This window comes from Lissotriton helveticus, chromosome 1_1 (assembly GCF_964261635.1).
Source record: "Lissotriton helveticus chromosome 1_1, aLisHel1.1, whole genome shotgun sequence".
NCBI classification, from domain to species: domain Eukaryota; kingdom Metazoa; phylum Chordata; class Amphibia; order Caudata; family Salamandridae; genus Lissotriton; species Lissotriton helveticus.
In genome coordinates, this window is record NC_136057.1 from 2,141,471,321 (window position 1) to 2,141,498,752 (window position 27,432).

A 27,432-nucleotide genomic window follows, 5' to 3' on the forward strand; every position below is an offset into this window, starting at 1 on the left:
GTACATAGAGCAAAGCCTTGCTGGGCGTAAGACAAAACCAACAAAAGGACAGTCAACAGCTTTGTTTGATAGCAGTCAGTGTCCCAGGGACCACAACAGGTTACAAAGTTGTCTCCGCGCCCAACATAAATGGATTTCATGGAGAGGCCTATGGCGGCAAGGATGACATTCACTATTTCAGACAGCAAATCGGATGCAGTCAATTGCTGCCACTCAATCACCATGCATGGTTGGGTAATTTGAAGAGGTGTGGGTGGAGATCCCCGTCCTGTAGCTGAGACGGAAGGTCCTTCCAAAGTAGTAGCCTGATCTGAAGGCAACGTTCATGGTCAGCAGTTCTGGGTATAACCCACTCTGGGACCAATCTGAGCCACTTACGATGACTTGGGTCCTATCATTAATGATCATCTTCAGAACTTGAGAATACAAGGTAGCAGCAGGAAGGCGTACCGGAGTCCCTTGTTCCATTCTAGATTGAATGCATATCGTAACAAGTGCTCCTGCTAAAAATCCAAAACGCATAATTGTCTGCACTGTATATTCTTAGTCCTTGACGAAAAGGTCTAGTAAGAGCTCCCCCACTGGTAAAATACGCCCTGCGCCACCTCAGGATGTAGACACCACTCATGATCTGCTACAATGTTTGCTTAGTTTGTCCACTCTGGCATTCAGGGACCCTGCTAGGTTGTGGCTGAGATCAGGAAGATGGTTTACGACTCCGGCCACTTCCATACCCTCTTGGCACAATGCCCAGGACCCCACTGTTTGTTGCAATACCACATGGTGGTGGTGTTCTCTGTGAGCACCTGCATCAGCATCCTCCCAACTGCCGACAAGAAAGTCTTTGGGGCCAAACGGATGGCTTGTAGGTTTTTTCTACTGATGTTGCTGGTTTTTCGACTCAAAGTGCACGAAGGTCTGCTAATCCGATCTTAGTAACAGTGAAGTAAAAGTGTATGTCGAATCGGCTGTACCGAATTGGGAATTCGCTAATTTACCTGTAAGTCACTAGTAAATGGTACCCACCCATGACCAGTAAGTTAGAGGGGTATCCAGGGGCATGTAGCACTGTTTGTGCCACCTTGTAGGTCCTCCAAGTATAACGAGTCCCCCAGTCACCCACTGCAGCTTGGTAGACCAGTTCCACACTGCTAGCCCGACTTTGCCATTGAAAGCAATGACAATGCCACCACTTCCCGTTTACATGTGTGTAAGTCACCCCTCTAGCAGGCCTACCGAGTCCTAAAGGCAGGGAGCAACATGCGACACAAGCACTTCACATGACCTGAGAGTAAAACACACTAAACTATTGTTTTACAGGGGAAAGATTTGGTCACCCAATTTGTGAATACAGGGTTAACGCTAACCCCTCAGCTGTTTTAACTCCTTAACGGTGCGACCAAAGTGGGCACTCCAAGGTATCAAACAACTCGTTACATTAATCCAGACTTGTATCTTAAATTGAAATAATGTAACTTGTTGCAGTTTGCAGCATTTGTAAAGCTGCCATTTGGTTGCTTTTAAAATTCTTGAGCCTTCCTGGGCACACATGGAGCCTGTTTCACGAGACAGCTTTCTGCCTTCCGGGAAAGATGTGCCAGCGACTCTCAAGAAGGAGAACAATGAGGGATTGCAGGCCAGGCAGGTGTTACCTCCCTCCTGCAGGAAGCAACTTAGGTGTTAGCCACCAAAGACAGGCTTCAAAGGTGAAGCCACCTTTGAAAGGCAAATTTGGAACACAAGGGAGGAGGGCTGCCCACAGGTGGGGTAAACAGACTAGCACGGGGAGCAGAGAGGGGAAACCTTTGACCAAACCTGTTTCCACAGGTGCGTGTAGCCCAGAGATAGCCACACTCTGGGGGTAGGCTGAAGAGGTCTGTACACCAAGAGAGGGATCTTGCCATCTTCGGAGTGGGCTGAATGGTACTTCCTGGGATAGCTAGATTCCACACCCCACAGGAAGTGGTCACCAGGTGGGAGGGAACCTGGTACCACATTAGCTACCAAGTACATCCTGTCCTGAGGGCACTTCCAAACACGAAAGGGGCACCCCTGGCACCAAGACCTCACATCTCAACCAACCTGGAAGAAGGCCGAAGAAGGAATGCCCTGCTGCACAGAGGGACTGTCAAAGAGAGGCTGCATCTGCTTGCTAGGGGATAGAGGGACTGTGCCTGCTGTGTCCTGCTCAAGGAGAAGCGGTCTCCAGAGCCCAGTCAAGGCCAGTGAACTCCAAGGACAAGCAGACTGGTCTCCTGTTCACAGCACAGGGTCACAACAGCTGAAGAAGCCTGCTGGGGCAAGTTGGTAGCCCAAAGTCTTTAAGACGCTACCACCGCTGCGGACCAACACCGAGGACCAAGTCCCAACACACAAAGTTGCACCCAAGTTGCTGAACCAGAGCGTGCTTTCTAAGCATTGCTGGGACCTTGAGAAGGCGAGTTATCAATCCAGGAAGGATTGGCATGTGACCGTGACAAAAGACAACTGGTAGACCAGTAGCGACTGGACTTCAGCCAGACTGTAGAGGACTTCGTGGGACATTGACCCTGCAACCAGGAACCCCTCACTATCTTCTTGAATGGAGGAATCCCTGCAGGAAGACCCCCCCCCCCCAACCGCATTGCATCCAAAGCATCCTGAGCATCCATCATCCCATGTATCCGGACCAATCAATAGGAATCCATTACAATGCGGATAAAGTGCTGTGAACTGCTTCCCCTACAAGGGTAACTGTTCTTGAGGACCTGGTTGAACCCCCGGACTAGTTCCCTGCCAGACTTGGTCACTCCAAGTACTTCTAACCGACTCAACGTAACACTTATCTAAGTTTTCTTTGAAAAAGTTTCTAAGTGGCCAATTAGTTGCCTTGGCTAAGGCTCATTCGCGGTTGAGTGACATTGCTCTGAATTATTATTGCTCGTGAAATCTATATCTCCGGAACCCTCTGGTGGATCTTTTTTGTTCTAATGTCTAAATTCTAATAAAAATATGATCTATTTTTTATAAACTGGTGTTGGATTTCTTGAGTGTCATGTCAATTTCTTCTTCACTTATTTGGTGCGGTTTAAATTCTTAAATCTTGTTCCTCTGTGTAAACCTTGCTGCTCAGTGCCACAGCTGCCCAGAGTTGAGCTGAGGGTTTGACAGATGAAACAGTAAGGGTTGTAAAGGGGTTGGTAAGTGTATTACGTGTGAGATTGCACTACCACACCATATAATACACCCCATTTCTACACAGAAATGGATGCCTTGAGTAAAGATGACTGCTCAAGCTGTCTGTTTGGTATTGTTCCCTCTCACATGGTTGGAAACTAGGAAGAACATGACATGTTTTAAGGCCATTCACCTGTAACGGCTGCCAGCCATCAAAGATTTGAGACTGAGTTGTAGCCTACTTCCTCGCATAAAAGAGGAATGTAAATACTTTCCTTTTGAATCTTAACTACTCTAGATTTGACCAGAGAAAGGTAGGCTATCAATGCCAGAAAGACTACCTTCCCCTCCAACATGGTTATGTGAAGAAATGAATGCAACATGTTTAAAAATATATTGATAGAACATTTCCACCAATGCACCCTCAACCATTCTCCCTCAGGAGTCTATGGTAATTGCTAATTACAGACATGGCTGCCAAAAGTTGAATCCCACCATGAGGTGGATAGCAAATATCCAACAGTGCTTCTTCAGCTGGATTCAGATGGGCTTTGGTAGGTTGTCCAACAGTTGATCCAACTGCCTCAGGCCGTTATAATCTTGGTGATAACGGAGTGATGCATTGCCAGTTTTTTTCTCTTACATGCTTTGTAGTAAGGGACTGCCCCTATGAACTTCCATCTTTTTTAATAGCACCAATGAGTGTTTGAGTAGTTAAACAATAACTCAAGATTGTGTTGCATCATAAGAGTCATTGCCAAGAAGGACCTGCCTCATTCTTACCATCACTCGATAGGTATGGAAAGGAGCAAACTTTTGCTGCCACAAAAAGGCCACTAATGGGCCAGGAATTTAGTAAAGAAACAGACCTGTACTGAGATCACATGAGACTGTTATGTATTGGTAGCACTGTTTTCCCTCTTAAATCTGGATCGTTCCTAGGATCAGAGCTACATAATTTGACCACTGCCAAAATGGAATCAAATCCAGCAGCTCAAATGAGTAGTAATATAGCAAACAAATTTGAGGTTGGACTGGCTCTGTTATAGTCAAAAGGAAGAGCCTCTCTACTTCCTGCATACAGTCTTGGGATGCAAATCAGAGCAGAGGTAGCCTGAATGAAGGCTGCTTTGGGAGCTGTAGACCATAGTAGATCTTCTCAGCTGAAACAGACTTATCCATGAATGAGTATCTCAGAACAATAATCGTCGGAGAAAGAAAATCTTGCCATCCCTGGAGCTGAACGGATCTCCTGAGATGGTGTAGAGGAGAACAGCGTGTCCTCATGGAAGTCACTGAAACATGTTAGCATCATTTGAAATTCTGGGAGCCCACTCTGAAATGTCTAGGATTGCTTGATCCGTAAGGAAGAGGACACAAATAACTCCCAGTCTTGCAAGACTGGAATATCTTTGCCAGTGGGAAAAGGGGAGTTTTTCGGGGCAGTAAGGCTTAGATGGAACTCAACAATTTGGCCATGACCCTGCTCATCTAGTACTGCTGGATGGAAAGTTCTTTCTCCAGCTTAAGGTTTGGATGCTGAGGCATTGAAAAATCAGACATCATAGTCTGGCACCTGTACTGATGAAGTGCCAGGACAGCAAATGTTTCTGACCTTCAGCTTTTATACCTAGTTTAAGAACAAGCTTTTTATGAACCTTGCCTGGTAGTAAAGATCTGTATCAATCAATAGTTTGACACAGATGCAGCTTGTACTGGTCATGTTACACTTTCCGGGGGAAACATAACCTGCTTGTCCATAAGGGAGAACAATATCTTGCCTTTTCAGGAAAGTGCCATTCACTAAAACAAACTGAGCCACTGAATACCTTCAATCTCAAAACAGACCTTGATCGGGTCCAATGTTTGATGCCTAGGAACGCAGTACATAGAAGCCCGAATTCTCCCATCTGAGTATTGACTCCTCAATGAACACCACTTCCAAAAGCTAAGTCATTAAAGCATGGTAGCATCAGTCAAGATCAGGGCAAGGCAGCTAAGTGAAAGAGCAGTGAAGGTTGTGAAGGGGAAAGTACGACCCCCAGCTGGGTCTCTGACACTGGGGGCTACACCAGTGTCTAGAGAATCTGCACAGGAGACAACCTGTGTACCATCAGTAATGGCATAAAGGCGTTCTCTAGAGTTGGGAGCTCACCAAGGATGCTTCGACTTACAAACATTATGGCAGAAGCTGCATCTGAACTTTTGGGCGGATCAGAATTTGAGGAGAAATTCCTAGTGCTCAGTTTTGCATTAAGACAAAGAGGATCCCATGGTAAGGACTTAGGATAGTATTGAGGCAACGCCTACACTCAGGTCTAATAGGAACTTGAAAGGATTCACCAAACCACAGTCTAGCAGCAGTGATCTATTGAACTAGAAGAGCCAGACCAGTTGTCCATGAAATCCATTACCTCCTAGAAGGCGCCAGATTGGAGGGAGACTGTTGATGCACCTGAACACATGGGTTTGCTGAAAACTATTATTGAAGTTCTCTGTTCATTGACCTGATCCGAGTGTCTCCTCCTTAACTGCCAACAGTAGGTAGAAGATACATCTACCAACAGACAGGAGCAACTGGGCTAGACTCACCAGTCAAATTCTCTGGAACTACCAGAGCAAAGGGACTTATCCATTAACCAAAACATGCACAGGGAGAATTGCTTGATCTCCTGGTGCAATGGACTTGCAGTACCACATACAGAAGGAGAAGCTGGATCTATCTTGCAGTTCAACAGTGAATTGAGGTCTTTTTGGTAGATGTGGTGCTGGAAATGATTCAACAGTGCGACAGTCTTCAAACAAGAGGGTTTGTTTACTAAGAGTACACAGCTCTCGGGCTCTTGATACCCTTTACTGGCTCATGATACACATGGCTTAAAGCCAGAGTTTTTCAGTATATGACTAAAGAAAGAATGAGACAGATACTAAAATGTTTCAAAACAATAAAGAGATCCAAAAATTATCAGGTGAAAGGGCTGACATTAGGAATTTACTGAAGGGAAGAGCAGCAGGCTGCAAAGGGGCAAATATCTTGAAAGTAGGGGGCATGCCATATGTGGTGTATGCATGTGTGGGACTGTTGAACAAAGCTCTGAAATTAACAGCTATAGAAGCTGTTTCCAGACCTGCCACTAAATGAGAATAGAAATAGCCAGGACAGAGGGGAACCCGTGGACCTTATTTGGCACCTACTCTCAAACTGACGTCCTTGATCAATTGCACAAGCCAAGTTATAATAAGAGTAAAACCAGATGCAGTAACCAGTCTTCATGAAGTGACACAGGGTGGAAATGTTTACTAGTCAATTTAAGACATGTTACACCTCAAGCCTGCTTTAGGAAATATAGTATAATCTGTCGTCTGCTTTGAAGGAGGGTGTTAAAAGGTTATACTAGGGCACACTGGGAAAGGTATTGGACCATTGAGAAGCCAGAACTGCTGCTAGCCCTATTCCTACTAAAAACACATTATAACATATCAGATTAACAAACATTTTCCAAAATGCATACAGAAATGAACAAATGATTTAAACACATTAACTGTAAGACATACTCTGGTCTTCTAGACAACTGATATATTATCTAAAATACAGCTATGAAACAAATTCAACAAGCAACATGTTTACTTAAAAGAAGCACTGCCAATCTTTGAGTTTTTTTTATTTGGACAACACACTTCAGAGAAAAAAATAACCAAAAAAGGAAAAAAAACAATTCATGTTTAAAGGGTTATCACACCTACTTTTTCATCTTCTTTGAATTGTAAGTGACTTGATAAGATGCTTGGATTAATTTTTCAGGTCCACCGTCAAATTGATGTGGAACGACCTTTTGAAAGTGCTACAAAGACAACATTTCCAATATTAAAGAACAAGTCAATTAACAATGGAGATCCATTTAAAACATACTGCTTGCTGACATACCTGTAACATGCCTTCCATGTCAAGCTGCATGAGTTCAGCTTGATTCATCTGAAGGACTGCTAAACCGGCTCGAAATACAATCTCCAACCCCTAGAACATAATGGGATTTAAAAAAACAGAACGGACTTTAACAAACTGGGAATAAGGAAACATGAGCAGAAAAGTATACTCACATATGATCACCATCAAGAACAAGGGGCTGGTAATAATTACCCAGCTCTACTGGTATATTAAGTCCACACAGAGGATCTGAGACTAGGATTGATTCTTCTGTAACACTGACCTACTTTGGTCAATCACATAGTTCCCAAAAATCTTTATACCAAATGGTTGGACTTTAAGCTCAAAGACCATTTCAGTCAGTCAAAAAGAATATTTATTTAGAAAATATCTCAATCTTTCATAAACACCATCCCATTAAGTAAACTATATAAAATAGAATAAAACCTTACATAAAATTCCATTAAGTGCAAATTCCTTAATGATTCTGTTTTTCTAAGCTGAGTACAATTCATCATAAAATCTAATACCTAAAAGCTCCAATTCTATATACTTTTAAAAACTTTTTTAGCTTCGAGCATAAACCTCCTGATTGCACATGCCATATCCAGAAAGCGCATGTCAGGTAACCGGTCTACTGCCTGTGCATCATTTTTGATACCATATGTTAAAAAAGATTGGCTGTAAAAAGCAATTTCCATGCAACGAGAACTTTTAGAGAGTCTAACAGTATGAGCAAAATATCCCATTTTGTGCTAGGTTACATGTGTACTTCCCTTCAGAATCCATCATAGCCCCTTTCATTCAATCGTTTGCTTAGCAAGACTTGATTCCGATTTTTAACCTTGGTAATTCATTTCTAAGCCAACAGTTGGGTAGTACATCCATATACGGGAACCACGGATCATTTTGCCATGACTTAATTATAAAATGCACAGACTTTTTCCCCCCAAATACTGTTGATTGCGGTCTTGAGATATTTCTTTCACTAGTATCCCAAGTTCCCTTTCAGCAATATCAATTTGTAGATTCTGTGGGCACACCTTAACTCATGTCCCTGCACGCCAAAGTTACAATTTCCCCAACCCCCCTTGCCCACTTCAGTTCACTCTGCAGCATCTCACTGTGGCACCATTGATATATTATTTGCTTCTCCCCCAACCCAGGGATTGCCAGAATTGTATTAGTGCCATACGTGCCATTATATCCCAAGATACCATTCCGGTTTCTGTTCTTACTGCCTGGATCATAGAGGACCTGGGTAGGGACAATACTTTTTTTAAACATTTCCCCTCTTTGACACCCCACCCCCTTTTACCACTTACATATTCAGCTCCATATTGGAAATGGAGTGGTTTCATGGCCGTATAAGCTTACAAAACAGGTATATTCGACATTTCTTAGTAGTCTTTATTACATTTTTTCAGACTCCTAACTGAGGGTAGGGTCTAAATTCTCAGTGTGTACAGATGGACATACCATTTTAGGGATTTCTCAAACCACATTACTAGGTACTTGTACTCATTTACCATTTCCAGATTTGTGGAGCCCAGGAACCAGCTAAATGTTTTTGTCTTTTTGCCAAAACTAAGGACTTTGTTTTTTCCAAATTTACTACAAGGTTTTTTATGACTCCAGGATTACAAGGTTGTCTGCATAAAGTAAGCAAAGAATGTGTTTCCCATCTAACTTAGGGCTGGCACCCTGTGCCAGGTCCAGAGTAGTTGGTAGGTCTGCTTTGAATAAGGAGAACAGCAAGGGGGCCAGGACTCATCCTTGTCTTAACAAACTCTGATTAAGATTTTCTGCGACAAGGTCCCCGCTGTATACAAAATGACCTGGGCCCAATTTAGGCTATGTAGCCCAGTATTAAAGCCAAGAGACCCTTGGGGATATCCCACCTGATCCACGTCTCCCATAAACGATTTTGGTCTACTCGGTTGAATGCCGTCCGAAAGTCGACAAGGCAGCAGACCAGACTACCCCCCCCCCCCCCCTGCTCCACCGCCTTCCATGCAATGGACCAGAGAGAGAAGCAATGGTCGATTGTGGAGTGGCCCTCCTTAAAGCCCCCCTGTTCAGGAGGCACAATCTGGTTTACTTCATCCCACTCCTTAAGTCTTTCCAAAATTATTTTCGCAAAGATCATTTCTCTCAAATCCAATAGATTGATTAACCTATAGTTTTTTGGTATCTTTATATCTCCCCGTTTATGTATGGGTCTGATAATTGCCCCTCTCCAATTTTCGGGCATCTGCTCAGAGTCAAGAATGCCAATAAACATTTGGGCAAAGAATTCTGTCTACTAGTCAGGTCCGGTCTTTAGAATCACCGTCGGGAGGTTATCTGGACCAGCTGTTCGGGTCAGCATTAAATTTGCTATAATTCGTCTAACATTACATACCTTAAAGAGAGACCTAATATCCTCCTTCACCTCTGTCCAGTGGGTCAAAGACAATTAATGACAAAAGTATCATATTTCCTTTTAACTATACATTTTGCAAATGTGCTCATTACATTAAGTACTGTAAGAAACATAGGGCCAGATGTAGGTAGGCAAATACCGGTCACCGACCGGTATTTGGATTATGAGATGTAGGGGCTTTAAAAATTACAGATTCGGTAAATTTACCGAATATGTAATTTGAGATGTAGGTGACACTGTCAACAGTGCCACAGGGCCTTAAGGATTCGTTATTTACCACCAACTATTAGTTGGTGGTAAATAACGAATACCTGTGTATATGCAAATCTGTGCATGTACACCTGTGCCATGTGACACACATACATGCCCTTAGGGCACACAAGCACTAATCAGGGGTGCAACAGGTTGTCAAAGTGACACCCTGCCACCCTGGACTATTCGGTAATTTTACCGAATCGGTATTTACCAATTCGGTAATTGCCATTGATTCCTATGGGCCTCAAGGCCCATAGGAATCAATGGCATTTACTGAATCGGTAAATACCGATGCGGTAATTACCGAATCTTAACGATTCGGTAATTTTTACCGAATATTTACCTACATGGCATTTACCGATTTGTAAATACCGAATCGGTAAAATTCGGTATTTACGAATCGGTAAATACCATTTACCTACATCTAGCCCTAATACAAAAAGTACTAAATCTATTGCGCTGTTGATGTAAGTGGCATGAAAAGACTTAGTTGAAGCCACATTCTCTTTTTTGTGTCTAGAATATGTGCTCAAATAACTGATTTGTGAGTGCAGATGTTTTGATCCCAATTCACATTATCAAGAACAAGACTTTCAGTCACAGGTGATACAGCAAGTAATATTGTCTGTAGTAGTAAGTGTAGAGCATGGCTTGAACAGTGTCTGCTTCACATAGAATTTTCATGCTTTATGTAGAGAACAACCACAAACTAGTAAGTTTGTCAGTATCCACAAACATTCCGCAAATCATTTCATACCTGAGAAATGTGCACAAATTTACTCCTATGAAAACAAAGCATACAAATTTACTGCTGTAAAAATAAAAGGAAAGGAATTTGCACTGTAGCAAAGGTAAGGAAATAGCCCAATATTTCACAGGGGCATAGTGGAAAGGCTCTCTCCGTGAGAAACAAAGTTATGAAGAAAAAAGTAAGTTACTTAACTGTACACAGTGGTTCTCCAATATTGAGATATTTCATAGATTCACATGGTTGACTCTTTCCCATCATCAAGGTGGGAGCCGCAAGGTAAATACAATTAGGAGTACAAGGCAAAGCATTATACAGCAGAACTTAAAGAAGTGCCATTGTTAACCAATTCGCATTGTTTTAGAAAGAACCAAACTGCAGCTATCAGAGAACAGCTTCTGAATTATCCTTCCCCTCCAAGGCCACCATACCTCAGATTCCAAGCATATGCAAAGAATATGAAAATGTGATGTACAAAGTGGCGAGTCCCTTAATGGGAAGGTTAGTTGGTCGTATGTGAATCTATGAAAGCTATCTATACCGGAGAACCAGAGCGTACAGTTAAGTAGCTCTTTTCCAGTATTGAATCTTTCATAGATTCACATGCTTAAATCTGAATAATAAGCAGTAGCAAACGTGACAAAACATTAAGAACACGCAGAGGTGGCAAACAAAAAATGTGCAGCGTGTAAGCTTTCTATATATAGAAGAAAAACCAATAAAGGAGGTTCACCTAAGTGAATTGCAGGGGAACTACATGAGGCACCATTGAGGAATCTAGATAGTACTGTCTACAGAATGTACGCCTATTTGTCCATGTGGCACCCCTGCATATGTCAGGCAATGAAACCGCAGCAAACAGGGAATTAAAGGTTGCCACATTTCTTGTAGAATGGGGGTGAACTTTAGCAGTAAGAGGTGTTCTGGTTTTCTTGTGACAGCTGATAGCCATCTGGCTAGGCTACTTCTTGATAAGGCTACACTACTTCTTCATTAGGTTTGCCCCTTTCATGGAGGTGCAAAAGCAATCAGAAGTTGGTCAGACTTTAGAAAAAGGTTTAACCTTTTTAATATAGAATTTATTTATTTATTTTTATTTTATTTAAAGAGTTTTATATAGTGCTGGCTAGACGCGGAGGTATCAGAGCGCTTTACAAGAGAATCAACAATGTAACAGAAAAAGTTCAACAATTACACAATAAATCTCCCCCCGACCCCCCAAAAAAAAGAATAGGCAATACAATTAGGAGAGGGGAGAAAGGAGAGAGAGAGGTAGTGGAGGGGGCGGGGGGGGGGGGGTGTCAGGGGAGGTGAGAAAGGGAGGATAAGGGAAGAGACAATAAGGATGGACGAAAAGAGATTTGTCTAAGGACCTACAGGGTAAGGTGAAGACCAAGGAGAGAATCCACGGCCCATCGCACCTATAGCTAAACCAGGTAGCTCCATCAGGCATCAGACAAAACAATTTCAGTCTCAATACATTGAGGGGAGGGAGAAGGAGAAGGAGAGACATAAAAAGAGGGAGGATGCGGAAGGAGACCACAGGAGGGAGGAAAGGAAGTGAAACAATGTGGTTTAACAGTATAACAGAAAAAGATCAACAATTATACCTTACAACGAACAGTCAGCAATACGTTAGGAGAGGAGAGAAAGGAGAGAGAAAAGAAGTGGGGGGTAGGTGAGGTGAGAAAGTGAGGATAAGAAAGAGACAACCGTAGAGACGAGAGGAAGTCTGTCTAAAGACAGACTGGGTAGGTGACGACCAAGGAGGGAATACACGGTCAGTCTACCCTATAGCTAAACCAGGTAGCTCCACGGGCATCAGACAAAGTAGTTCGGTCTCAGGTGTCGAGGGAAGAGGTTTGCAGAAAAACAGGATGGGAGGGGATACGGCAGAAAGACGAAGGAAAGTCTGCCCAAAGACCGGCTAGGTAGGTGACGGTCGAGGGGGAGTCCCAAAACCCATCTCCTCTATAGCTATCAGGTGGCTCCAATGGGCTTTTGCCATATAGCTAGGTCACAAGAAACAATTTAAGGAACATGGATGGCAAAATAAATGGAGAGTAGAGGGGAGGGGACAGGGAAGGGGAGAAAGGGAGGAAAAGGGAAGAGACAACAAGGAGAGACGAAATGAAAACTGTCTAAAGGCCGACTGGGTAGGTGACGACCAAGGAGGGAGTCTACGGCCCATCTCCCCTATAGCTAAACCAGGTAGCTCCATCGAGCATCAGACAGAAAAGTTTAGTCTCAATACATTGAGAGAGGAGAGAAGTAGAGATAATAAATAGAGGGAGGAAGCGGGAAGAGACCACAGGAGAGACAAAAGTAAGTCTGGCTAAAGACTGACTTGGTAGGTGACGTCCAAGGAGGGAATCCCCAACCTGTCTCCACTATAGCTAAACCAGGTAGCTCCATCGGGCAACAAACAGAATAGCTAGCTCTCAGATGACGCGGGAAAATTCACAGGTAAACAGGGTGGGGACTAGGGCCAGGACAGGTAAGGGCAGAAATCAGTAGCAGGAAAGTGGAGACGAGTAAAGCGGGGAGGGGTAGGGGGTAGGTAGTTCAGTAAAAGTTACAGGATTATAAACAGATACTGGATGTATTGGCTGAGAAAAAGTTCAAGACCTTGTTGGGTGTTTTGCTGGTCGTCTTCTTTGGCGGCATATGGGCAGGCCCAGGAGGACCCCGCTGTGATGGCAGAGGGAGTAGGACTATAGAAGCTGGCCGTGGGATGATCAATAAAGGCTGGCTTGGTCCTGGTGCCACAGTGAGTGCATAGGGCAGTCACACATACAGGGCAACCAATTGCTTGTCGTGTGGCACTTCGCCTCTTCAAACCGTAGAGGGTCTCAGGGATTGCGTCTCCTTAGTTGGAAGACAGGTACCCGCAAGGTGAAACTCGGAGCAGCAGGGGTTGATAAATATTTAATTTGCCCTCATGAGGCGGGCTGTTTGCAGCATGGATGGTCAGACCTTCACACCATGCTCTGTACAGGTCTCACGGAGCGCCATTTTGTAACGCGGGTGTGCTGCCCGGAGGCATCCGAGGTGTGCCAGCAGGGGTCAGGCTGTGGGACCACAATGCAGTTATCGCTTTCCCAGTCCGCTGCTGTGTGAGCCCTGTGATCACGGGACGAGCACCGGCCACAGGTCCCGGAGAGAGCCAAATCGCCTCCTGCCGTAAAAGTGGAACCGCCATCTTAAAGTCAGGTGCGATGCTCGTAGCGGTTAACATAGCAGATTTTTCTCCCCTCTCAACCAAAGTCCAATCACCAGAGCTCTATGTTGTCACCTCCTATGGGGATTCGGCTCTGATCTCTCCCATGGCCCGCACAACCGCTAAAATGCTCGGCACCATCCCTGTACTGTCAATCAGGAAATCCGACGATACGGCAGCCCCCAGGGGGTCATCGGTACTCCCTGTTGGTGTGATCATGCCCCCTGAATTTGGCAAGCAGCGCCGTGGTCATCACCTCTGTCGGTCTCGCAGTCCTCCGGGTTGCGGTACAGGACGAGGCCAGTCGAGTCTCACGAAGTTGCGGGCGCCATTTTTAGGGAGCCCTGGCGGTCCGTTCTTGGACTCTTGTTCGGGCTGTAGCGGCAGGAACGTAGTGAACCAGAGCCCTCAACGAGTGCCCCGCATCAGCTGCACTCCAACGATGTAATTTCTCACCGTCGAGACTTCGAGCAGCTGCAGAAAACTCGTCGGGAATAGCGCGTGGACCGGGAGCCGAGATGACCTACGTCTGGCTCCCTGTCTCTGCTACGCTCTGCTCACTGAGATTGTGAAAATATAACACATAAGCAGTCTGAAATCTTGCGAGCTATGCCATGACGGCCAGCCATCGGGAACTCTCACCACCCGTGACCCAACTGATAGAGGCTTCTCGTCCATCCCTGTTCCGTTTCCTTTCCAGAACAGCGTGCGGCAGAAGCCTGGCCTGCCAGGTCCATTGGAATAACTCACTGCAGGGAGAAAACGAAACCAAACACTGTCACTCCACCAAGCAGACACTTTTTAACATCTAAAGTAGGAATTGTTCTTGCGGCCTCATTCGACGGATTGTGGATGTAGGTCTTTAAGACAACACGTTGATTAAGATGAAAGTCTGTTGGAACCTTAGTGATGGAGTGTGGATTCCTTCTTAAAGAACAAGCTACTTACCTCCGGTAATGCCTTATCTGTTAGAAACTCTATCTAGCCGCAGATCCTTATCTTAGAATATTCCCAGGTGTCAGACTAGATGCAGAAACTTTTCAAGCAGTAACTGTGCATGCCAATTGGTGGCGTTGATCGGCTTCACGTCTGCGTCATATGTGACGTGTGCGGTACCTATTTGTGTGCCACTTCAGCACAGAGACATCAGTTCTTTTCGCTACATTTTCATGCAAGAACAGAGCCACAAAGTTTGCTGATGTACTAGCATGCAGATACTAAGGACCTCATAAGGGTCAGACAGGATGGAGAAATCTGCTCGCAGAGCGGGAAAGATGTGAGCACGCAAGCCTACGGGGGTTGCTTCTAGGCCAGGGTATAGCAGATTTTAGTGCAGAGCATAATCCACCTCAAGATAGTCCATTTCTGCACAGCCTTTCCTTTCTCCGCCCTGACTGACCCAATGAAGAGTTAATCGTCCATCCGGAACTCTTTCATACAATTAATGTAGAAAGACAATGCTCTTTTTGGGTCCAGGCAGTGGAGTCTCCCCTACTCTTTGGAAGGTGAGGCAGAGCAAAGAAGGTAGGCAGTGTGATGGTCTGGCCTACATGAAAAGGTGTTACCAATTTCGGCAGGAAGATCGCATGTGTTCTGAAAACCAATTTGTCTGGGGAAAAAGTTGTGTTAGGAGGTTGCACAGAAAGTACCTGCAGTTCACTAACCCTGCTGACTGATGTAATGACCACAAGAAATGCTATTTTAATGGTCAACAGGCTTAGAGGGCAATTGAGCAAGAGCTCAAAGAGAGTGCACATTGGGAAGGTCAAAACTAGGTTCAGGTTCCACTGGGGCATTATTAAAGGTTTTGGAGGGAACATATTTTGTAGTACTTTTAGAAAACGAGTCAACAGGTGACTTGAAAAGAGAGGGCTGATCCAGCAACTGCAAGAAGCCCAATATGGTCAAAAGGTACCTTCTCACTGTGCCCAAAGCAAAGAATTGCCGGGCTAACAACAGGAACAGGAGATAATAAACAAATACTTCAGACAAGTGTGAAGAAAGGAGAGCAACATTATTGGAAGCACACTAAGCCACAAATCTGTGCAGACAACAGATATATACTATCTCGGTTGAGGGATGCCCAGCTGCCAGAATGGCATCAAAGACTTCTGTAGGGGGGTCAAAAACTGCTGCCGCTCACTCTCCATGAATGAAGGCAGAGCATGCGAAAGTTCGGGTGAAAGACCCTGCCTTGTTGCTATGACAGGCAATCCTCCCAATGAGGCAGCCTGGTCAGAGAACCATTGCTAATGTTCAGGAGTTCGGGATACAATACTCTCCGTGCCCAATCCAGAGGCAAAAGAATGACTTGGGCCATGTCGTTCCCGATCTTCTTCAGAACTCTGGGCAGGAGTGATATCACCGGAAAGGTGTACAGAAAGCCTGAGCTCCTCTTGAGACATAAAACCGTACGAGCGAGTAGCCTTGGAACATCCAGCGTACAGAAGTGCTGCACTACACATTCTGAGCAGTGGAGAATAGATCTACCCAAGGTTTTGACAACCTCAGGAGAGACCTTGCACCATCTCCGGATGGAGATGCCATTCGTGATCAATTAGGAATAAATGGCCGAGTTAATCTGCTCTGGCGTTCAAAAAGTTTGCCAGATGTTGAACCACAAGGAAAAATGTCCTAACGTTGTTATGTTATGTTAATAAGGCATTTATTGAGCGCACTATCACCGGTTGGTTTCTTGGCGCTAAAATCAATAGTAACATAGTCATGGATGTGAGATGGAGTTATTGGTATGTTCCAGCCATGTTCAGTGACGCAGGGCCTCTTGAGACTGGGGACACCATTCCACCCCACTTTTTGCAATACCACATAGCGGTAATGTTGTACGTGAACTTCTGAACAAGCCTTCCCTTAATGGAGGAAAGAAAGACTCCTAATACTAGTCGGATCCAACATAAGCATCTTGAATTTCTCCGTCTTCAGGAAGAAGTTAAGGCGGCCAAGGTCTAAAATAGGATGAAGGCCTCTGTCCTTTTTGGGCACGAGAATGTAGCAGGAATAGCAACCATGGTCTACTTCTGATGCTGGCACCCTCTTGATGGGTCCTTTGGCCAAAAGAGCCAGCACTTCATGACAAGCAGGGAGAGGTGATACTCTGTCAGCCGGTCAGGGATGCTCCAATGAGTGGTGGGGTTTCTAGAAAGGTATGAAATTACTCCACTGAACAATTTGAAATACCCGCTTGTACAATTGGAATGTCAGCGGGGCAGTTGTGTCGGTTCCTGCCTCCCAATGGGTGCCAGTGATGGCATGAGGGCAAACTAAATTGGGTTTGAGGCTGCCGTGGAGGTGGCAGACTGGGTAACTTTCTGGCTGCGTGTCCCACAAGGATTGTGGGAAATGTATCCTTGGCCACGAAAGGCCCTGGTGGCTGGGTGGGAGTAGATGCAGCTGGTAGTCCCTACCGTAGCCATGGAAAGTGTGAAAGGCAAATTAGGGTAGGCCTAGGACCATGTAGAAGTGCAAGGACCTGCCAGTGGTCCAGCTGTTCTTAAAGAGCTCCAGTGCTGAATTTGCCCCGTCACCAGAGAAGCGTCTGCTATCGAAGGGCTTGTCCACGAGGGATGCCTGGAAATCCCACGAAAAGCCAGTAGAGCTTAGCCAGGCATGACATCTGAATGCCATATTGACGCAATTGCTCTGCCTAGCGAGTCAGTAATATGCAGTCCACAGTGATTGGTGAACTTTGCTATCACCCTCCTATCTGAAATAACATGTCAATAGGGCTCAAGCCTCCTGACACCATAGGCAGCACTTGCGCAAGCCAATCCCAAAGAGAGAAAGAAAGAGTGAGTGTGTTTGTCTGTCTGTCTAAATGGCATGTGGAGTTCACCAATTGCAGCGCAAAGCTGGCACAAGAGGACAACCTCTTGCCAAAGGTATCCAGCCTCTTGGATTCCCTAGCCAGTGTTGTGGTAGAGAATGAGCCAGGGTTAACTTTGGAGGTGGAGGCCTGGACGACCAGACTCTCTGTGATTGGGTTCTAAGTGTGGAAAGCTGGGTCTCCAGGAGCAGGGCGATAGCAGCAGGCAAATGTATTGCACACAGGCGCACCTGTACAGGGCTTGGCCCAGGCCCCAAGCAGGAAACCAGTGAGGGCTTCATCAAAAGGGAGGAGAGGTTTCATGGGGGCTAATCCAGACTGAAGCACCTCTTTCAAGGTGCTAGTTTTGACTGCCACAGAGGGCAGCTAAGGTCCAAGACCACAGTCACCCTCCATACCACCATGGCAAATGAAGCCTCTTCCTCCGCAGCCACACTAGGAGGAGAGACCAGGCCAATGTCTGGGAAGGTTTCCAGACCACTGGCATCCACCAGTTCCTTGTACCAGTTTTCTTCAGCTTTATCAAGGGGGTTGGTGTAGCCACACAGATTCTTATATCCTCCCCAATCATACTCCTCTTCAGGCCTGTTGAAAAAAATTAAGACTTGGCTCCGACTCAGAAGGTAGACTTCCAGTCAATGATAGAGTCTGGGTGACGCTGATCCGGCTCCGTATCAGAGTCAGGTATGATTATGGGGGTTGCTGTCGGCAGAGCTGGGAACGACGCTGCTGGAACAAGCTCCGGGGAAGGTGGCGTTCTTGCAATTGGAGCCATTCCAGATGTAGAAATGGATCTAGGGGGCATGACAGATGCAGAGGGTGGACCCGCCAGTGGAAATCCAGTGGGGGCACCTGCCGGACCTCTGGGGCCCAAAGGCGCTCCTGAGGTGTCAGCCCACCAAAAGATGACTTGCATGGCCTCAAAATATTCTCGAATTTGGGCGGGGGTTGCTCCAGCTTCAGGAAACTTAGGGGGGGGGGCGGGGAGCAAATTTATAGGTAAGCTTTATGTGCGAGCAGGCCTAGAAGGATGCTGTTTCCCGTGCCTCAAGTAATGAATTGAACACACGTGGTGAAGTTGAAGAGCGCTTCAACTTCTTGAATTACTTTGATTTCTTTTGAGACTAACCAGATTACACTGTCAGTTTCCATTATTTGTTGATTTGTTCCTGCAAGCGACAATTGAGTATTAGTGGAATGCAATACAATATCATTCCCAGGAATGATGTATTGTCTGACTGAAATGTACATTTCTCTTAAAAGGGAAGAAGCTGGCGTTACTATCTTGGTAATCCTTTATTTTGTAGGGAAAGGCTTTCACATCCCTGTGTTTAGAATAAAACCTAGAATTATAATCCATCTGTCCAAGATAAGACAGGAATTTTCCCGGTTTAACCTGAGGTCTAAATCCTCGAAGATCTGAAGGCAGACTTTTGTAGACCGGACTGTGGTCTACCTCAACAATGCTTTTAAAAACATAGAAAGATCTGATGTCCATTCCTCTTCAGGTAAGCAGCTATTTGACCCATGCATTTGGTAAATATTCTTCAGGCATATTTTAAACCAAAAGGCATGATTTTGAATTGGTAGTAACATCTGGCCACCGCGAATTCGAGATACCTCCTGTGTTTGACATGGATGAGAATATGGAAGTAAGCATCCTGGAGATCTAGAGATGGCATATCATTATCTGGGTTGAGCAACTGAAGCATATCTTGCAGTGGGGCCATCCTGAATGACTGTTTTGTGAGGTATTTGTTGAACTGTCTCTGATCCAAGACCTGCCTCCACTTACCAGATTTCTTCTTGAGAAGAAAAGAGTTGCAGTTAAGCCTGTGTTTTGGTGGTTATGTGGTAACATTCTATTGCTCCCTTGCGCATGAGCGATTGGATTTCTTTCTTAAACAGACAAAGGTGTTGATGTGACCTCCTGCAAGGAGATTTCAAGAAGGATTTTGGATAAATTCTGTGACCATGGTGGATAAAATCTAATACCCAATGGTCTGAAGAATTGGATTTCCAACTTTCATAGTAGAAGTTGGAAAGAGTTTCGCTCACACAAAGGGCTTGCCAAAGTATTGTCACGGTCTTCTAAAGGACTCATGTTCTTGTCCTGTACTTGAGGACTTCATTCTGGCAGCTTGCCTTGCGTACGCCACAGTAGGCAGTGGCCGCTTCTGTTGTGTAAGGCGCTGTCAATATCCTTGTTGAGAGTAGCCATAGGGCTGAAATCTAATGAAGTGTTAGCCCCCCTCTGAAAAGGTACTGCCTTGGGCCTACGTCCAGGATATAGGCAATACAGACACTCTTTGTGAGGGTCTTCAAAAAAATGTTTCCCCAGGACATACACGTTTGAAATCATCTTTTTTTGGATCCTTCTGACATGGTGAATCTCACCAGAAAACCTCAGGAAGGTTGTTATCTTCTATCTGATGGCAGTTTAGGGTCAAACAAAGATCAAATAAAAGCAGAGTAAACATTTATTCCACAGGAACTGAGCAAAACTCAGGGAGACTCACTACACACTACATACTGAATTCTGAGGTGTGTTGGCCCTGGAGGTGAAGGATGATTCAGCAGATGTTATCAGATTGGCTGCAGTTTGGTTGTTTCTAAAACTCTGTGAATTGGCTAACTATATCACTTGTTTAAGTTATGCTGTATAATGATTTGCTTCGTACTCTATATTGTAATTATCCTTGTGCTCCCACCTCAGCGACTAGGAAAATAAAGAAGATTCAATCATGTGATTCTATGAAATATTGTGTACTGGAGAATGGGACTAAAATGCTTTTCTGCAAGTTTCCACTTTTAGTACTTTAGAGACTTGGAAAATTCCACTAATGTAAACATTGTGTACATGGAGTATGCATGGAAATCCACAATTTCTCAGACCCTGAAAATCCACTAATGAAACCATGATGTATAAGAAGTATTCATGGAAATCTACTTATTTGTTTAGAGCTCCATGCATGCTCTTATTGCAATTTGTGAATCAACAAACATAAGTATATTTACCAAAGAAGCAAACATGTAGAAGTCTGCCTCTGTTTTACAAAGATCATCTAGCTACATCATACGCAGAAGCCTATGAATCCTAGTTTTGCAGATTTGCTTTGTGGATCAGGTTCTTCATGTCAGACTGTATATTTAAAATGAAATCACAGAAAAGTCAAACATTGCAAGAGTGCAAGGAGGCATGCACAGGGTGGCAAGTTGGTACAGCTTACAACTACCAAATAAATCAGATAGTTACCCTTAAACAAAACTTGTTATATTTGTATGACTTCTTTCTTACTTCGAAGTCTAAATTTACTCCTAAACTGTATAATGTTTCCAATCAACATGCCAAAACTAGGTGGGGTAACGTTAAAAGCGCATGGACATTATATCTCTGCTCTGGCCAACACCCTACTCCCCACTCCCTTCAAGCAGAGGAATTTATGATATCTATATCAAGCCATGGAAGTCTTTGTGATTGTTGTTGGTGTAGGCAGAGAGGAAGGATGCCAATTCATATTTCCGAGTCTTGCAGGATACAAAAGAGGTGAATAAATGAAGGACCCTTCCTCGGACTCTGCAATACAACAAAAGCGAACACTGCACTAAGAAATTAAACAGTTCTTCTAAAATAATTCCATTTGAGGTTATAGTACCACAATGAGGAGATGATCTCTAGTGGGATTGGGAGGAGAGTTATGAGTAGATAATATTTCAAGCAACTTGGGATTGTGGGAGAAACAACAGACTATTTTTTTATCTATTTTCAAGTAACTTTTGAGTTTAGTAGAGACCAAAACTGCCTGGTTGCTGGCTACATACTAAATTAGATTTTTTTGGGCAGTGCTATTATCATGGCATGTATGAATTGTTGAGTTTGAGTGACACAATAATTAACTTTGAGATGACTGGAGTGGCTTTGGTTGTCTTGAAGTGCTGCTCTGAGAAATGTTCTGTATCAGGAGAATCAGGGGAAAGACCACAAAACCTTACAAACAACTGAATAGTGACTCCAACACCAGAGTGTAATGATTATTTTGCCTATAAGCATGTACCTAGAAAAAGGAAGATGCATTTCTTGGTTAACTAGCAAATTAGAATTTTCAAAGGTATGAAAGAATGGGTGAGAATTATCCTGCTCATGTAAAAGTGTATGGGTGAGAGACCATGTACGCTCATAATTGACCTACCACTTAATAACCACTGATTATTGAATGTTTTAACCTTTTGCAGGTAACTTATTTTAAATCATAAGTAGCAATGGGGTCAAAGACCAGCAATACCAAAACTATACATTTTTACTTTCAAAGAAGGTGTTTTGCAAAGACGAAAAGAAAGGAGCAGGACAATATTCTAGCTGCCCACTTTGATGCATTATGTGTCTCTCCAAGTCTTATTGGTGGTCATACAATACTTCCAAAATATCAAAGTGGCTTATTTAAGCACATAAATCTTTAATACATGAACACTATTAAGGGGGCGAAAAGAAAAAGTCTTATTCTCTATTGGTAATGGACATATATTACTGTAATAATGTCAAAACAGGTTGGAACAGTTGTAAAGAAAAGTCATCAGTTGGAAGGCTTTACGTTTGGCAACTCAGCTGTAAGATGTGGACCTTTGCACTTAGAGATGCAGTATTTCACATGACAGGTACAATACCAGGACCTTACATAAGAACACAGGGTATCAAAATCCATTATGTATGGATGGCAGAGGTAATTACTTACAAGGTGCAAGGAAATGCACAGTCTAAAATGTTGACGTCCTTTTGAATACCTTCCAGGGAATAAACAGATTTATACAAAGACCGTCTTGAAAGGTCTTGAAATAAATATTTCACAGAAACGACATATCACTGCACAAGTTGCGTTTCATTGCAAACACATCGATTGGTGGAATGCAGCAAATGCTGAGGGTGCAGTAATACACACAGGGTTTCAATTCGCGATTATAAGAGGCAGGATACAGTGTGATAGGTTTCTGGCTCAAGGTCTTTGATTTAAACCCACCAATGAAAGAAGGCAGGGAAGATGTGGGAATGTACACCATGTCACACATCCCCACCAAACTAGAATCACAAGGTCGAAAGAGCATCCCAGTCACATTATTTTTTACAAATAACATCTCAGGTGGAGTCTTTGAAAAACAGATGCCTCGTCTCAATCACATTCTCTAGATATGTTGTCTCTGATACACCCAGATTGAGTGGTGCCACTGCGGCTGTGACTCCGATGAGCATAAGCAACACTAGTCCTTTCACTTGAGTGGATGTGAGTCACAGAACTGTTTGGTTATGGGAAACTGCAGGGTGCTTCGGGCTGTGAAGCAGGGTGCAAAGGCAAGGGCAAACGTGATTCTGCAATACCAAAAGGAGAACTCAACAGCAAGATGCTTTGTCTCAAATCTGGTAATATTCTATGAAGGAAGATGGCAAAAAGGGGGCGATTTGATGCAGTTCAGCAAGGTTTTCTGTCACAGTTAGGAATCCCATGTGCCAGGGATTTGCCTGTTCAATATCAAGAAAAGTTGAATTTGTTGAATGACGAGCTGTACTTCAGCTTGTGAAAGATTTTATTTTGATGGGTTGAGGAGTGCTTACTGCCCCACAACTGATGGAGCAGTGTTGCACCTCTGCTAACTGACACTAGTGTTTTAATTCCCTTTCCGTGTCCATAGATGTGGAGCCCAAACAACTGTAGGTATTAGTATGTTGACCTCCAATTTGGAACCTTTTTAGATGTTAAAGAAAGGCCACCCCACAGAACGGGGAGGTGGGAGGGCAGTGTGGAAACTGAGGATAGACTTACCAAAGGTAAGTAACTTTTTCTTCAGATGGATACTTCTAACAGGAGATTCCACACCTTAGAATAGTTATCAAGGCAGTAACTACCCAGGTGGAGGGTCTGTGGCGTAGATTCGGACCAAAAAGTCCTGCAGGCAAACTGTCCATCCCGCCGCATAGATCTTGGTGCACATGCCTAACCACTTAACTGGGTAGTCTTCTGCACAGCTTTCCCTTTATTCACCTCCGAGAACCCCATAAAAGGTTGATCGCCCACACAGTGTTCCTTGGTACAATCAATGGAAATTTTTGCGTTGGAGCCGATGGAGCCTCTTCTGCTCTTTTGAGGTGTGAGGGGGAGCAAAGAACGCAGTCGGGAGTCACGCTTTTTGGCAAGAAATCCACAGCACCAACTTGACCAGGAAAGGTGGTGCATGGCTTTTGAAATAAAAGTGCCTGGAGTTCACTCGCAACAAGTAGATGTAATCGCAATGAAAAAGACTGTCTTCAATGATGAGAGATGCTGCAAGCAACTATGCATTGGCTCGAAAGGTATACACATGAAAAAGTCAAAACCAAGGTAAGGTCCCACTGTGGCATACCAAATGGCTTGGTAGGGAACATGTGTGTCAAACCTTTAACCTCTTGGGTGACAGCAGAGGCAGGACATCCCTCTGTGAGCACCAGAGGAATTGCCTATCAATCAATTCAGACTCTGGAGCTGGGGAAGAGCTTCCGCAGCAACCAAGGCTTCCCCCCCCCCTCTGAAATGACGATTGGCGTGCTGACGTAATTTCAGAGAAAATGATCTGTGTTTAATCCATCATCATTCTTTAGCTCACTCCGCCACCCCAGGTCAGACATGGCCATTTGCAAATCAGTCTGACCCTGTACCTCATGGGAACAGTCCAGCCCAAACTGCCAAACCATGCCTTCCCTGGACATGGAAACAATCATCCTGGGACCGGTTTCTGGCTAATCAGCCGTCATCAGCCAGGCTAGCTTGAATCCAGTGGCAAAGTGAGCAAGGGACCCACATCTGGGCATACCCTGAAGCGCCATATCCACCACCTCAGGCGGTAAGGCAAACAGTTATTTGCTGCCATTCATGCCATTCAATCTCAACACATGTGGGTGCAGACAGTGTAGATTTCGGACAAGGACCTAACCACTTTGCTAAGACAGAGGATCCTCTTGAAGTGGTGACTTGATCAGAGGACAGATGCTTCCACCCAGAAGTTCTGTGCACCGCTCTCTCCTGGCCAATCCGGAGCCACTACGATGACTAGGGTCTGGCCGTTCTTGAGCTTTTTCAGAACTCTAGACAGGGGAGGCATTGGCGGGAATGCATACAGGAGTCCCATGTTCCATTATACCTAGAATGAATCTCCTATTGAGTGGTCTTGTGGAATTTCCAACGCGCAAAACCATCAACATTGCAAGTTCTCGACATTGGTGAAACGATCTATCCAAGGTTCTCTCCGCCATGCTGGAAGATGCACTGTGTCCCTACAGGATATAGACACCACCCATGATCTGTCAGATGCCACCTGCTCAACTCATCAGCAATGGCATACAGAAACCCTCTCAGGAGGTTCACGATCAGGGAAATGCTCTGGCACGCAAACCAACCCCAGTGGCACATAACTTTCTGGCCCAAAACCCCACACCGCCTTGTTCTATGCAATACCACAAAGTGGTCATGTTGTTCGTGAGAACCTGCACCATCTTCTCATTGATGGATGGCAAGGAAGGTCTTCAGATCCAGATTAAAGGCCTGTAACACCAACAGACTTATGCAGAACAAAGCTTCTACTGGAGACCAAAGTCCTCTGACCTCCACCTCCTCCAGATGTCTTCCGCAGCTCAACAGGGATGCATCTGTCACCACCAACAGCTTTGGGTAGTGAATGGAGAGGCGTCTGCCAATAGACCAATTTCTTTCCAGCAGCCCCCAATGCAGATCATGAGCAGTCTCCTTGGAAGTCTGGATGACATCCATCAGACTTCCTTGAGTTGGGCCCACTAGAACTTCAGATTCCATTGTAGAAACTGCATATTTCACCTGGCATAGCGGACATTGAGGATGCAGGAAGCTAAGAGGCCAAGAAGTCACAAAGCTGCTCTCATCTTGATCCAGGACCCAGGCTGAAAAATGTGGATCAAATTCCAAATATTCTGGATTCATTATGGCTGAGGGAAGGCCAGTGACAGCCCTGTGTCCAAGACAGATCCATAGACTAGCAGACTCTGCAAAGGAGTCACATGGAACTTCAGCTCATTGTTAGTGAATCCCAACGGTGTCAGGAGGCCCAGAGTCATCTGAAGGAGTCTATAAAAGACTGTTGCGAGTACACCTTCAACAATCAGTCATCATAGTAGGGGAAAACAGGTTTCCTTGGCCTCCGAAGAGGAGATGTGACCACAATCATGACTTTTGTGAACATTCGAGGGGCACTGGTGAGGCAGCAGGGGAGCACAGCAAACTGAAAATCCTCCTGGCCTACCTTGAACCACACTGCAGAACAGGTATATGCAAATAAATGTTCTGCAGGTCCAAGGACATCATTCAGTCGCTGGGAGGCCTCAGGGTAGCCATTGTGCTCTATAAATCTCATTTCACTCATTCATTCATTCATTCAGTCACTGGGGTCCAGGCCATAACGGATTTGTGCCAGAGTGAGCCTTATGAATTTGTTTTTCTGTAGGAAAGCATTCAATGAGAGAAGATCTAAAATAGAACAAAGCCTTTGTCCTTCTTCGGCAAGAGGACATAGTGCATGTAACAACCTGTGCCTATTTTCGAATCCAGTATTCTCTCTATGGCTCCTTAGAAGAATAGAGCTTGCACCTCCTGCAACAAGATGGACAAGTGCTCCTCTGAAAATCGCTCTAATGTGACCGCAATATGCGACTGGTCCCTTCTGTTGAATGTGAAAGTTTGCCAGGCTTGGATAAAATGTTTGATTGTGTCTCCCTCATGGTGGATGTGCTCCACTAAGGTAAAGTAAAAGAGGCTGCTACCACAGGGTTTGGTAGGGTCTCTGTCCCTACAGACGTGCATGTTGTCTGTCTAATCCCCAGCAACAAAAGGGCTGAGAGGACTGCAGTAGGGGTGAGAGGCCCAGCGTTGCATGTACTCCAAACCTCTTGAGAAGCCAAAAAAAGATGAGGGAACTGTCTGGCAGTTGACGAAAGGCCCAAAGAGCGAGCTGTGGCTCAGCATTTCTTGAAGCACCCCAAGACAGAATCAGATTTTCATTAAAAAGGGAGGATCCATCGAAAGGCATATCCATAAGGGGTACATGAACTTCATCAGAGATGTCTGTGGTGATGGTACACCACACTACAGCCAACTGCTCACCCCAAATATTTGTCATTGTCTAGGTTAGACAGAATCACGTTTTTCGCGGCACCTTTAAATGTCTGAGTCAGGAAGACCCAAAATCCTCCAGTACAGCCAATAAGATCTCACCAACCATTCCCCAGAAGGCACGTATACCGTCTCAGTAGGTAACTTGTGCTGACTGACATTAAAGCTAGGCTAGGCAAAGAAAACATTTGCTTTCCTAACGGCTCAATTTGTTTCGACACCCTGTCCGTGGTGGGGTGGAAGTCATAGGAAATTAATTTGGACTAACCTTACCGGTGTACCACCAGACCCTACTGAACCAAAAGGCCTCAATTTGCTAAGGTGCTGCCAATGACCCAGGGAACGCTGGAACAAATGTGGAGAGTGCTCCTCAATCAGAGATCGGGAGCAAATCCAAGTGTCATCTTTACACCCTTGCTCACTTAGCCTTCTTGTGATTTTGATTCAATTTGTTACCTGTCGCTTGAACAATCTCGAGGGTGGGGACAGGTCCACACCCTCTACTTCAAGCAGGAGCAGGCTTGCATGCCTTTTTCGATGAGAGAGCACATTCATCATACAATTTAGAGCTGTGCCCGGGCCACAACACCAAAGGCACACCACGTGTCTTTCACCAACATCTATCAGACAGTCACTGCCCTATAGATTTAAGAGGGGACATTGTGCCCTTCGACACTGGATGTAAAATGTTTGTAGAAAATGTC

The 27,432-nt window shown here is 44.7% G+C and overlaps 1 protein-coding gene across 5 annotated transcripts in view; it reads right to left on the bottom strand.

Moving 5' to 3' along the window:
• Positions 1 to 27,432, bottom strand: part of EVI5 (ecotropic viral integration site 5) — a 936,315-nt gene that overhangs the window by 528,967 nt on the left and 379,916 nt on the right. For all 5 annotated transcript variants that reach the window (XM_078646330.1, XM_078646331.1, XM_078646332.1 and 2 more), the window contains 2 exons: positions 7,082 to 7,171; positions 6,901 to 6,998 (listed from right to left, as the gene is read on the bottom strand). In XM_078646330.1, the coding sequence (XP_078502456.1) occupies positions 6,901 to 6,998; positions 7,082 to 7,171 (188 nt within the window). The remainder of the gene's footprint in view (positions 1 to 6,900; positions 6,999 to 7,081; positions 7,172 to 27,432) is intronic.